Source organism: Galendromus occidentalis, unplaced genomic scaffold (genome assembly GCF_000255335.2).
Source record: "Galendromus occidentalis unplaced genomic scaffold, Mocc_1.1 scf7180000077226, whole genome shotgun sequence".
In the NCBI taxonomy this organism is placed as follows: domain Eukaryota; kingdom Metazoa; phylum Arthropoda; class Arachnida; order Mesostigmata; family Phytoseiidae; genus Galendromus; species Galendromus occidentalis.
In genome coordinates, this window is record NW_003805214.1 from 1 (window position 1) to 13026 (window position 13026).

Below are 13026 nucleotides of genomic sequence, written 5' to 3' on the forward strand. Positions count from 1 at the left end.
CACTTCACATGCGTTTCGATCGTATCCCCGTGAGAACGGGCTCGAGTACCAAAACTAATTCTTGACGCACAGCTCTGGTTTCCATGCTGGCCAGATATGATGACGATTTGGGGTTCTGATGCCTAGTGGGTTTCGAGATTAGAGAAAGATGACATGGTTTCTTGAATTCGAAAATCTATATCCGATTTATTTCGTATTGATCGCATGATCAACTTTCGCATCAGAGCTACTGCTCTCTTTCAGGAAAGGTACCTCTTTTTGCTCAATTGATGCTTCCCCGGATATGGAATCATCCTCGAATCTTCGGAATCAAAAACTCTCTTTAGACGTAGCTCCGAATGGACAATATTATCACCTCACCTTTCCCCATTCAATTTTTGTTTCTATTATATAAGTGATATCAATATCAACTGGCTCGATTGGAATATATTCGATAGTGCATCTGATTATTTCAAGGCTTGCGGATACACAATGTTCCTCGTTTTTCCATCTGGCGCGTAAACATATAAGTTAGAGGGGTTTCCGACCCGTGAGCATGCAACGTAGAGTTGTCCATGAGAAAAACATGGATTCGTCAGATCTAAACCACATACTTCTAAAGTTTGCCCTTGGCTCTTATTTATCGTCATCGCGAAAGCAAGTCTTACCGGAAATTGCAAACGTTTGAATTCGAAAGGCATATCCGTAGGTATCATTGGGATACGTGGTAGAAGAACGTCTTCTCCCTTGAATTTTCCGCTCAGTATTGTAGCTTCAATGATGTTGTCAGCTAATCTTTTCACTGCGAGCCTTGTCCCATTACACAATCTGGGTGGGTTTATGTTCCGGAGAAGAATAATCGGAACTCCCAGTTTCAATGTCAATTCATGTGGTGGTAGACCAGGTACGTTCAATGAATTCAGGAACTCTATCGGATAGTTCACAACTTCTTCTTGATCGATCACAGTGTCAATCGATTTATAGATCTTCTCATCGCCTGTCACCTCATTTAAGATGGATGAGTTAATGTCATTCACATCAGAGTTCGTTGGGGCTAATATCGCTCGTGTACTTAGCCATTCGTGATTCCCATAATTTGAGGAAATCTCGGGAAAGATTTTTTGAATCAAATCCTCCTTGGAAGATGTCATCGTGCAGAAGTTCTTTGGCAGTGAAATGCATTCAGAAGAGTCGTCAGCGTCAATCGTTCCATTGCCTATGTCCAACAACTGGTTAGCGAAGACTTCTGCAGATGAATCATTCTGGATTAGAACACGCATGTTAATTCTCAGCGATAGTTTTTTTACATGTTGCCAAAGAGGTGACATTTTCAAACATGCATTCAATTCGTCTGCGGGTGTGGAACGTGGAATAACTGGCAAAGTTTGCCGGAAATCGCCTGATAGAAGGATCAAAGCTCCACCGAACAGACTCTCGTTGCCTCTCAGGTCTGTCAATAAACGGTGTAACGCTTCTAAGGCTCTTTTGTGCGCCATAGTGCACTCGTCCCAAATAATAAGATCGCAGGATTCGAGGATCTTCCCCATCCCTGACCTCTTTGAAATTTTACACGTTGGAGTCTCGTTGATATGTAAATTCAATGGCAATTTCAGCGCCGAATGGGCTGTTCGACCGCCCTCCAGGAGTGTTGCTGCGATTCCAGATGAGGCCATTGCGAGACCTATTTTGTTTCTTGATCGTATTGACGCCAGTAACAATGATATCAGGAAGGTTTTTCCGGTCCCTCCGGGTGCATCCAAGAAATAGAACCCACCTTTGCCTTCCGCGATTGCTTGTAAAATAGTATCGTATGCTTGACGTTGCTCTGAGGTCAACTTTGGAAGATTGTGAGTCACGAAAGACTTCAAGCTGTTAGTATCATAAATCGTTTCGCGCGCGAGATCGCGATCGAAGATTGTTTCCGCTGCTCTATCGGGTGCGGTCATACCCAATTGATTCAATCTCTTGTTAGCAATGGTCAAACATATAGTTTCGATATCAATCAAAGCTTCATTATAGATTGATGATGTGAATTGAAGGTGGTAGTCCTGACTCACTGTTCGGTATCGATGGAGAATATCCTCGCTCATATGATCTTTGAATTCATTCCAAAGATCTTGTGGATTCGAAGGGGAACATGTTGTTAGAATTATTGCAAACAGAATGCGTATCTGTTTAGGCATAGCAGTACTCGAAGCATCGTTGAGTGCTTTCCCCCAGTGCATATCATCTTCTAGAAGATTCAAGGCAAAGCAAGCTTCTCGATAGGTCTCGTGGACTTCGCCGTTCACCGTTCTCAGGTCTTGGAAAGATTGCGGTCCTCTCACGTGTACCAGCAGTAAGCGCAAATAAAAACATTCTTGATTGTTAGGATGAACCGTGTAGATTCGACCTAATGCATCGGTCGAAAACATACTCGGATGTCCCTCAACCGGCTTGCCTTGTTTTCGACGGCTAAATGCTTTCGTAGAAACATTCCATGTGTAGTACTTGGGCACTTCGGCGTAGAGGAGCGATCTCGCGAACGAATCTTTCGCGCACAATGAGAAAAAAGCTGTTAAAGTCGTTTTTGGTGGTGACGACGCCTTCGATTGCATATTTTCGGCAGTGAAGTAAACTCGTTGTCCATTTTCGAGATGCACAGCCAAGTGAACTACCGTAGGGTATCGTTCGTGTATCGAAAAGGCAGTATACGCCATACCGCCTCATTGCTGCTAATATACCTCCCCATTTGGTATCTTTTTATCTCGTCGATCGGTGCTGATGCGTTCCCCACTCCGAAGACCGCCATATCACTCCCCTTGGTTACATACTTGCAAATATATTTGATAGATTTGACCGAATTACAGTATTCGACATTAATGTGAGCTTTGAATGTTTTGGAAAGTAGCGGGGAATACGGTACGACCCAACGATTGTCGATTTCAACATCATGGTTGCGAACCCTGAGTGTTGTTGTTCTCCCTCCGTCTTCGATTGATCGTCGTCGATACTGAGGATATCCATCATTACCAGTTATGGTCTCCGCATGAAGATTCCGAGGGTATCTCTTCGTACAAATTCCGTCTTTCAAACACGGAGATTTGTTGTTGATCGCACCGCAAGGACCATGGATCATGTTTTTGGTGACGACCTCGAATAATCCTGGATCTGAATCTTTATCTGGTATTTCCGCTGAGATGACAGCATCTATATTGTCTGGGGTTATCTTGCGGATCAACCAAACCAAAACATGCGCATGCGGTAATCCTCTCTTTTGCCATTCGATGGAGTACATCCAACACCGCGGCTCTCCGAAAACATGGTGCTTGACAATGAAGTCCATCATTGCTTTCAATTTTCGCTTGAAAACACGCGCGATGATGTCATGACGGTGCGAAGCCGCCTGACCAGGAAACAAATTGTCTTTAATTTCATCCCAAGCCGGGTTGCATGTGATCGTGATGAATAAATCCGGACGGCCGTAGACCCGAACATACGTCATCGCATCTTGAGCATACTCATGCATATGACGTGGACTTCCAGTGAAAGTTGCCGGGAGGATAACAGAGTTTCCCACATGATTCGGATTCACATTCCCGTCTGTGGCTATTGCATCTCGTAAATGAATATATTCTTCCGATCGCAATTTGGTCTGATTCAGCCGGATGAACAAAAGACGTTCACTCTCGATTTTCGCATACATGTCAACTATATACTGATGGAATAATTCTCGGCATCTCAGTATATGATTATCATGGTTCTCTCGGATCATCAGACGATAAGAATAATAATTCATCGAGCTGACCTTTTTGTCCATCTCTTGGCCCGTTCGCACATTCCTCATTCTAATATTGAAATGGTAACCATCGTCTCCACTCCAAAACATCAGTGGATATTGTAATGCGTCGTAAGACCGATGAGTTTCAGCCACTCTCTGGAGATCGCCGTTTCTACGATGGAGAATGATGTCTCGCGAATTGAATTCTTCTCCGACTATCACGATTGCAACCTCATTGATTGAGGGCGCGTTGAAGCGATGCTTGTTTTCTCCAGTCGGTGTTTTGTCAGCTCTGATAACAACCACGTAATCGTCTTCGGGCATACGCTCCAAAGCAGTCGTGAACAACCGAACCAACTCGTTATGTTGATGCAAGAAAGCTTGCAAAGCTGCAACGATGTCTCTGTTGACACCTGAATGAAATCGACACCGCTGGTCAACTTGCTCGTCGAAATTCCCCATGAAATAGATTTGGAGGAATTGATGATCCGCCTCCGGCAATGGTAAAAGCGATCCAACCCGATGGTAGATTTGTCCTGATACTTTGAAGGTAGGCATAAAATTGTCTCGTATAGTCTCCGTGGCGCCGAAAGATGTCATTTGAAAACATGAGTTGTACTTACGAATGCTTCGAAGAAAAAGATTCGCCTGACTCGTCTGGCCGAGCATTAACGATGCTAAAGGTTCCGGCGGTGAATGCACCTCGTGCAAAACGACCTTTCCCCCCGCACAACACATTCCAGGACTCTCATTCCTAAATTTGAATGCCCGACAGAACTGACAGACCTCATCCATTTTACCGATACTCACGCTGGTGTGCTTGCTATAATCATACACCGGATCGTACTCATAAGCCGCAAGTTTCAGATCCACGTGAAGGTTGCGCCTGGATTGAGTACACCTTCCCCTGTTCTCCAGTAATCGTGCCGATCTTCGTTCATCGGACTCATGCATACGGCTTCGGGCTGTTCGTAATCGATCTTCCTCCAATCTACTCTCTCTCTGACGACTATTTTCATGAAGTCGGGCTGAAAAATGACGATTCCGATCCGCTTCTAGCCGCAAAGTTCTCTGATCTTCTGTTTCATTCGAACGCGCTAATTCCTGTCGTGCTCTCTCCCGCGCGAGCCTCTCGTGCCTCCGATCCTCGGTCTCAAGTGCGAGTGATGCTTTCCGCTTCCTAACTTGACGCGTGGAACGTCCCAGAGAACTCCGCTTGGGGGCCATTCCTAACGATCATCAACGGGTGATTTCGAGTGCCGACTTTCAGGGCACGAACCAAATATAGTGCATTCGGAACGCTACCATACGTTTGCCTTCAAGTTATCGAGTCGATCCAGAGAAGGCGATCTTCGTTATCACCCGGAGTTGAATAATTATTCGTACAACAACAACAACGAAGTATAGGAACGAAAGGGAAGAAAGAGAAAGGGCCTGGCGATTGAACCCTTATGAAATTTGATAGGTCTATAACCATCCCTAGCATGTCCTGACCTCGGTACCGGAAAATCGTCGCATTCCGATGTTTGGTTCGGGAGTAATCGCGATACGTACAGACAGACATACATTCGATTTTATATATGTAGATGGACTTCGATTTCTGAGATCGCCACGACGTCTTTCATCCGCCGGCAGAATCGAGAATCGAAGGAGGGCAAAGGTCGTCTCCTTCCGCTTCTACTTCTCGAACGGTCGGTATCCGAGCTTCCGAATATCAAAATAAGCCAGTCCTTCCGAACGCTCAGGTGCTCACGGGTGATCATTGACCGGCAAGGAGGTTTAACGAGCCACCTTCGATCCATGTGGATACCGATCAACGATGTTTCGATTGCAGACCTTTTTTGTATTTAGCTCCTGACTCGATACAAGGTGGGTGCTACCAGCAATCAGCAGATCTGTGTTCCGAATCGCTGAGAACAATCTGAAGGACCGTGAAGGAGAATTGCCAAGTCACTCCGATCAGCCAAAAGAAGGATCTCCAGTCCAAGAGGATTCCAAGTGACAAACGGATCCCCCTATCCTCACCGGTGAAGAGTCGTATTTCTCTGGAATCCAATTCGAAGAATTTCTCTGTTTTCTTCATCGTCCGTCGAGCTCTCCGGTTCGCTTTCACAATTCGGTCCCCTTCAGAGAAGATGTGGAGGAACCCGGCGAGATTCACAATGATCTTGCCCCACAAGGACATGGCTTTGGACGGACATGCGAAGTCAGGAACCGACAATGGCGTTCTCGTCACGAATCTGATGAAGAACTCGAGGTACATCGAAGTCAAAGACCCCGACAAGCGTTCGCTGAGCTCATTGCACAGCTGTGCGGATTTCCTGCTTTTTTCCGCCGCGTTCTCGACGTTTAGGCCTCTCAAGAGCTGCTGATTAATTTTGGAGCCTTTGCTCAGTTCATCCGCGATATCGGCATAGAGCAACACCGTTTCCACCTTGGCGATACCGTACGACATGCGAGGTAGGGACGCGAAGGGGGTGATTTGTAACTCCTGAAGGGTTTCCCGAGAAAATAAACTCGCGAGACTTCCCATATCACACACGAAATGAACAGTCACGATAAAAATGATTGAGATCTCTGTTGTCTTCTCATATTTGATTTTGTTGCGAGATGCACTCCTCTGTTGCAAGCGGTTCAGGTACAGATAGAAAATCTGACAATTTCGCAGCCACATTGCGAATAGCAGAAGATATCTCGAGTTAGAGATGCTATTCGTGCCCTCGTCGGCCAGGACCCCATGGATAAAGTTTAGAGCATGGTTCAGCACGACGATTGCACGGAGTAAGACATGCACCTTGAACGGCAGTTCAATGAAACCAAACGCGTAGAGCATCGGCTTGGAAAGCTCGAGATCGGTGAGGAGCATTACGGTATCTCAAAGTACTCAGAAAAAGTCAAGGGAATGTCAGATCCGAAGACGGCATCAGAAGTCGAGCTGAGGCCTCTGGTGTTCACTCATGATTGTTCACCCGCTGCCTCGCCTTAACCCACAGATCCTCCGATCGTGTCGGTCCCCGCTCGCTCGGCCTTTTGAAAGTCACACTGTCGACCGCGAGCAGCCTCCTCTCGGACAATGGAAAGATCCCGATCGAAGGATCTCCCGACTGATCGGAATGCGTCTCGTATCGATTAGCGATATGAGCTAGAGGAACTCCATTCGATACTTCTCTCAATTCTCCTGCTCGTGTCGAACAATCCCCTTCCCCGTTCATGGGTCTCTTTGACCTCGGGGCGAGACCAGGAGTCGGAGACCTTGGGGCTCAGCATCTTGGCCTGATGGCGAACGGCGCATTCCATACGATCTGGAAGAAGGTAAAGGCGAAACCCCATGCGATACCCAAGAAAGTGAAGGTACTCCTCCACCCTAGAGGTAGCCCGAATGCCACGACCACGCCTTGTTCTTCTTTGGTGTAGAGCTCAATCTCGACGGAACTTCGCATGAGGTAATCTTTCGTGAGGCGCGATTGTCGGCGAGCTCTACGATTCGAGTTCAGGACTCGATCTCCCATGGCGATGAGAAGGATGTTCCCGCTCAAGTGTGTGGAAATCCAGCTTATCCATGCCAGGAGTCTAGATGAACACTGTAAATTATTAATTGAAACAGGGGCTCCGACCACGAAGTGAACGAAAAATTCGGCGTATATCGACGTCAAAGGTCCACTGAGACTGCGAGAGAGCTCACTGACGAGTCTTGATGATTGAGTGCACTTTGCAGCAGCCGTTCGCGAGTCCAGGCCGGTCAGTATGTTTTCGTTCTCCATGAAACCTTTCCTGAGCTCTTCGTACACATCGATGCAGAGAAAAATGGCTTCGGCCTTAACAAAAGTATGCGCGGGGCCCAGAACGGATAAAAGATGGAAAGATATCGGATACTTGGCTCGCAATGTTTCGCCATGGATCAGAGCATACAGGATAGCTCTGCATCCCGTCGAGAAGTTCGCGATGAGGCCGAGAAGCATTAGCATCTCTGCGCTCGTCCTGTAGCGGGGTTTCTCCAAGAGCGAGTCAGCGTTTCGTAGACGGTTCCGATAGAGGTATATCGCTTGAACGTTTCGCGAACAGCCTGAGATTAACATGGCGTAACGTTCGACAGCGCCGAGGCTAGAGACGTAACAGAAAATCGCGTCGAACATGAAAGACGATACATGCAGTAGCAGCACAATTGCGCGTACGAGCAGGTGAGAGTTCCGGGGTAATTCGAGGAAGCCGAATACGAAGAGGAAAGGCAGAGATGGGTCGAAGCCGCTCGGGACCATGACGAGCGAATGTTTGTCCGAAAATAAGTCACTTCTCTCATCGCCCTGGAGTCTCCGACCTGATGTGAACTGGTGAGATTACCGATCAGCGATCACAAGTCATGCACGCAGCATCACCGAGATTGAACGGAGTTGGCAGAAAAGTTAATCGCGAGCTCTTTCGGTCGAACAAAGAGCGAGATCGATTGAGACGGACACAATGAATGCTTGAACTTGAGAACACAAAGTCCCTGCAGTGACGGCAGGGAGCCCTGTCTGACCAGATTGATTCAAAAGGAGACGAGTCCCCCTATGCTCCATCCCCTGTATCATTAAATTAAATCAAATAACTATAAAATCGCTATGTCTGTCTGACACCGAACCAATTTTTGGCGCTTCCCTTCTCCGAACCTCTCCCGATCGATGCGCAATCACCTCAGTGAGGTCGAGATATATTTTCCAAACTGCTCAGCCACAAATTTTCCGTGAAAATTACGCGCTTGTCCAGAAATCAAAAATGTCAAGCTGCTTCAATATGATGTCATCACTCATCTCACACTCAGTCAGCTCTACGGGCACGAGCCCACGAACTACATTCAATCGCTTGTATTAAGGAAGGATTCTCTACTCCATTTGTTCCACCGTTCGGTGAGCATGCCGATCACCGCATCCAGATCTCAATATAGTAGTGTGACAATATAGTAGTCCACGGCCAAGTCCATCATTCGCTTGGAGAACTCTATACCCGCGATGCTGAAGCGCCTCAATGTGTTCGGGTATTATTCATGGACAGTGAAGTGGCAGCCCACGAGCTCGCGGGTCGACAAGTTAATACGGACTGCCGTGAGATAATCTTTCGTCTTTTCCATGAAACCTTGAAGAACACTCATACTGATGTTCAAGCATTCAGGCTAATGTCCGCTGAGGCGCAAAGCGCCCTCAGGGCTGTGCTCCATGAAGGATAACCTCTCGAAGTACCGGCGAGATGGTGGCAGATTTTCTGTTTCCAGCAACACGAAAGCAACAATCCTCCGACATCACGTGTTTGTTCCGATAGAGTTCGGAAGCAACAGCCATTTAGTGCTGCCCGATCGTCTGATCACAGTTTTGTGAAAGAGCTGAGGAGAATAATTATTTGATTGAGCCTGTAGGGGGAGGAGGGGTCGGCCGAATCATTCCTCGGTGAACGTCCGTTCAACTTCGTTGACGAAAGAAAGAGCTGAGAATTCTGGGGCCGTAGATCTCTCTTGGTCCTCTCGGACAATTGTTCGCTGATGCATTCTATCCAATCTAGGGCTCGCTCGGAGATAAATCAGTTGCTAATCACTCGGTGCTTATTCTCGTCTGCATTTTTTTTATGGCCCGTTTTTCGCCCTCTCGCTCGGCTCTATGTTTCGAGCGAGCGGCGATGCGAGTTCCTCGGACGTATCGATCCCAACCGACCGAGGCGGGTCGTTGATATAATATCTGACGAAGCCATCGGAAGTGGAATGGCTTTCGATGTCCGAACACAATTCTAGGGAGAGACACGAATCGCCCATGGAACCGGTCTTCGTTCGCTCTGCCGAATATTCACTCCACTCGTGGCGCCGAGTTCCTCCGGCCCGAAGCTCGATCTCCATTGACTGGGGAATGTTAATTGTTGAGCAAGATCGAGACGATTCCGTTTCCAAATTTGAGTCGCTCGTGAGCTGCCCGTTGTGTTTTCAAACGCGGGAGATTCTTCACGCCACGCCCCGGAATTTCGCATTAGGCTCAATGATCAGTTGCTTGTCTCCGCTGCCCAGTATATCTCCCTACTGACCATTGAATTACAAGGGCGGGCTCGGGTCCTTTCGAATCGAGTCATCCGCTCATCGCTCAACAAACTTCTCAGTCCGTGTGCAATCCCAAGGGGGGTCCGTGGACGACCGATGAGGGAATTACCAGAGCAGCTTACTCGAGATCATTCTTGAAATTATTGTCCCCATCCAGTTGCGAGGATCCACTTTCCATTGGGAAAAGCAATTCAGCTGAGTCCTGATTAGCGCGAGCCCTGAATCAGATTCACTCTCGACGATAGCAAATTTCTGTCAGGACGATAAGACTTCCGAATCGGACTTGAGCGGGGATCATCAGTCATTAGACGTCAGTGAACACATTATCTTACGGCAGACTAATTAGCCGGAGAAAGCCAACGGTCATTTTTCAAGCAAGCAACGCCGGCGTTCCGTGGACTGCTTCACATCCACACCCCGCCGGAGTCGCGACTGTTTTCCACTAGACTCCGAGCAAGGCAGTCAATCCCGTAATCTCAAGCTGAGCAATCCAGCAGAGATAGGATCATGATCGCACAGTTCTAGGAGCTGATGGCGGCGAAGTAATCAGCTCCAGGGCAAATCTTCGAGTTTACTTTTCTGGAGGAGCATCAATTTATCAAAACCGCTTCTGCATCTACATAGACTATCGTCCTGTCGTGGAGAGAGGACGAAAAGCGTCGTCCCCTGGTCCGGAGCGTCCCTCGTCCTTTGGCGCCAAGGCCGCGAAGTCGATGAACTACGGGGTGGATGACCGGTACCTCCTCCAGAGCTCGTTCACCATATAAAAGAGGCCGACGCCCGAGTTTGACATCGCAGTTTACCGCCGATACCTCAACATGAAATCCGTTGTGAGTACCCTCTCTTCCTCGAACGACGGAGTGCGGGAACCTCGCTGATCCTCCTCCGGGCACGCCGACGATCTGGATACAGCGCCTCGTGGGCTCTTGCCGATGCATCTCCGGCGGCGTTTTAGTCTAGTGGAATCAGTGTCGGTCCTCTCTCGATAATCACTGATTCAATTTGTTCTCGTCTTGACGAATTCCTGAGGTCGTTGGTCCATTGACCTTCACATTGTTGTCCGTGATTTCTTCCCGAAGGCTCCGCATTCCTCTCAACAATCTAACATCGAAAATTTCTCTCGATTCAAGATCGCTCTCATCGCTCTCGTGGCCTGCATTGCCTGTGCCTCCGCTGGATACGTCTATACCGGAGGATACGCCGCTCCTGTTGCCTCATGGGGAACTCCTGTTTCCTACGGCTATGGCTACCCCGGCTACGCTCCGGTCACCTACCCCGGCTACGCTAGCTACGGCTACGGAGGAGTGTACTCTCCTGTCTATGGCGCTTACGGATATGGCCGCAAGTGAGTGAAGCCCTGATGCTCCGATGGTGCTTTGAATGCTACCAGCCGATGACCCCTGGACCGTACCTTCTGTGGAGAGTGAAGAGCAAATAAACTATTGGAAAATTCAATAGACGAAGGACATCGCTTCAATCTTTTGCTGATTGTTCCTCCAACTCTAGTTATCAGAGCTACAGTCGTTCCTCTCGCCTGTCACGTTGTTATCCCGAGATGGAGGATGGGTCTTCCAGAGTGCTGAAGCGGATAGTCGTGCTTCCCAATGAGTTCCCTGTTCGACCTGATGATTCCAAAGAATAAGTCCGCTGATCCTGCCGAGCCACTAAACTGCTGGTAACTTCTTTTACTCAGAAGAAGTCTGGAGTTCCCCAGGCCAGCTGAGGGAAATCGTCACTGTCCAATATCGGGAGGGATGAGTTGCGACGACGATTGCATCTCTCAGTCAATTGACGTCCCCGGGAAGCCCCCTTTCAGGCGTACACGAAGTCCGAATCTTCCAAGCATCCCTCTCCGAGGCCAGAACATTGATCGATCTCGTCTCCATCCGAAGAATCAGGAGAATCCCGGGATGGGAATTCCGAAGCTCGTTCGCATGCTCGGTATACTTCCAGCCGGGATATCGGTCGAATCTTTTTGGTCATATTTCCACCTCTGAATTCCCTGTATCATTGATTATTATCATACCCGGATTTGCACTCGTAGAAGTTGCTGAGATGAGTCGACCCGCATCACATTCATATCATTCGCCAGGTGGGGCGTAATTTGATGAGCTCTTCGAAGTCGCCCCTTAGCCCACTTGGATTTTCTGCACTCCTGGCACGTGCGTCGATGATTCTCTTAAGAAGGCTTAAGCGCCTCTCCCTCTAGGCCTTCTTCAGTCCCTGTTCCTCCGCACGCCACTCAACCAAAAAAATACCTCTCGATCCGTCATAAATGTTAAGAGCTTGAAGAGATAGAGACAATCCCTCAATCCGAAGGATTAAGGGACTGCAGAATTGTGAGACCTATATTCTGCGAACTCCAGTTATCGGGGAAGAGTCCCTCTGGAACGAATGTCCTACTGTCAGACCCACCTTAGTGATAGGTAAATGCTGAGGTGAGGATGGGGGCATCGATATAAAACTTTTTTATCGATCTTCAGTGATTTCATCGCTAAACGGCGAAAGTATATCAGAAGCGTCCCGCCTTGAGTCCGAAGCGCGTCACATGGAGTCACAAATTTTATTGACCACAGAACTTCTCTTCGCCAATGCAGTAATTGCTCGTTCGGGAGCGGCCTTGTCCGCGAATGGTCGTCGCAGAAGAATCTAGGGATCCTTACACGGCAGTGATCGTTTGCTGTGGCGAGTTCTTACCCGAACCGGTATGGAATACCCTCTGATCCATTCGACAGAGGATCAGCGATCGAAATGCCGTCGACCCCTGCCGTACTCAAAAGAACCGAAAGTGTAATTACGAATGTGTATCGCATTTTGGCACCTCGCTAGATAAAACTTCATGGTTCGATCCCCGATAAATAGTTGGTTCGAGCCATTCGTTACCGAGAACATTATCCGGCTCCTCGGCGACCGGTATCAGATAAGCTCATTCGTTTCGTATAATTCATCTGCTCGTGCTTGTGGGTGCTTATCACATGGGGGCATTCGTCAACCTCGTCGATAAACTCTCCCACCCTGTGAATATCCCGACCGACGATCAAGTTTCCATTCCTTGAGGAAAGGGTTCTCCCAGAATGAAGCTCGACGCAATTTCGACGAAACGCATTGATAGCAGTCAAGCGTCTTTCGATGCTGAAGTGTTTCCCTATCAGAGAGCGAACATGGCACGAGGGTGGGACAGTGAGCTTAGACAGTTTTCTCAGACTAGATCGAACAGTTTTGCAACCTAATATGC

The 13026-nt window shown here is 48.1% G+C and overlaps 2 protein-coding genes across 2 annotated transcripts; one reads left to right on the forward strand and one right to left on the reverse strand.

Annotated features, from left to right (window-relative positions):
• Positions 1-446: 446 nt before the first annotated feature.
• Positions 447-4534, reverse strand: LOC108864066 (uncharacterized). Its single transcript, XM_018638967.2, is given in 2 exon segments — positions 447-2659; positions 2662-4534. Coding segments are annotated over 2 exon segments (4086 nt in total).
• A 6054-nt stretch (positions 4535-10588) lies between these two features.
• LOC100901970 (shematrin-like protein 1) lies at positions 10589-11250 on the forward strand. Its single transcript, XM_018638969.1, has 2 exons — positions 10589-10621; positions 10922-11250. Exons 1-2 carry the CDS (start codon positions 10610-10612, stop codon positions 11138-11140), a joined length of 231 nt encoding a protein of 76 aa, XP_018494485.1. The 5' UTR covers positions 10589-10609; the 3' UTR covers positions 11141-11250.
• Positions 11251-13026: the final 1776 nt, after the last annotated feature.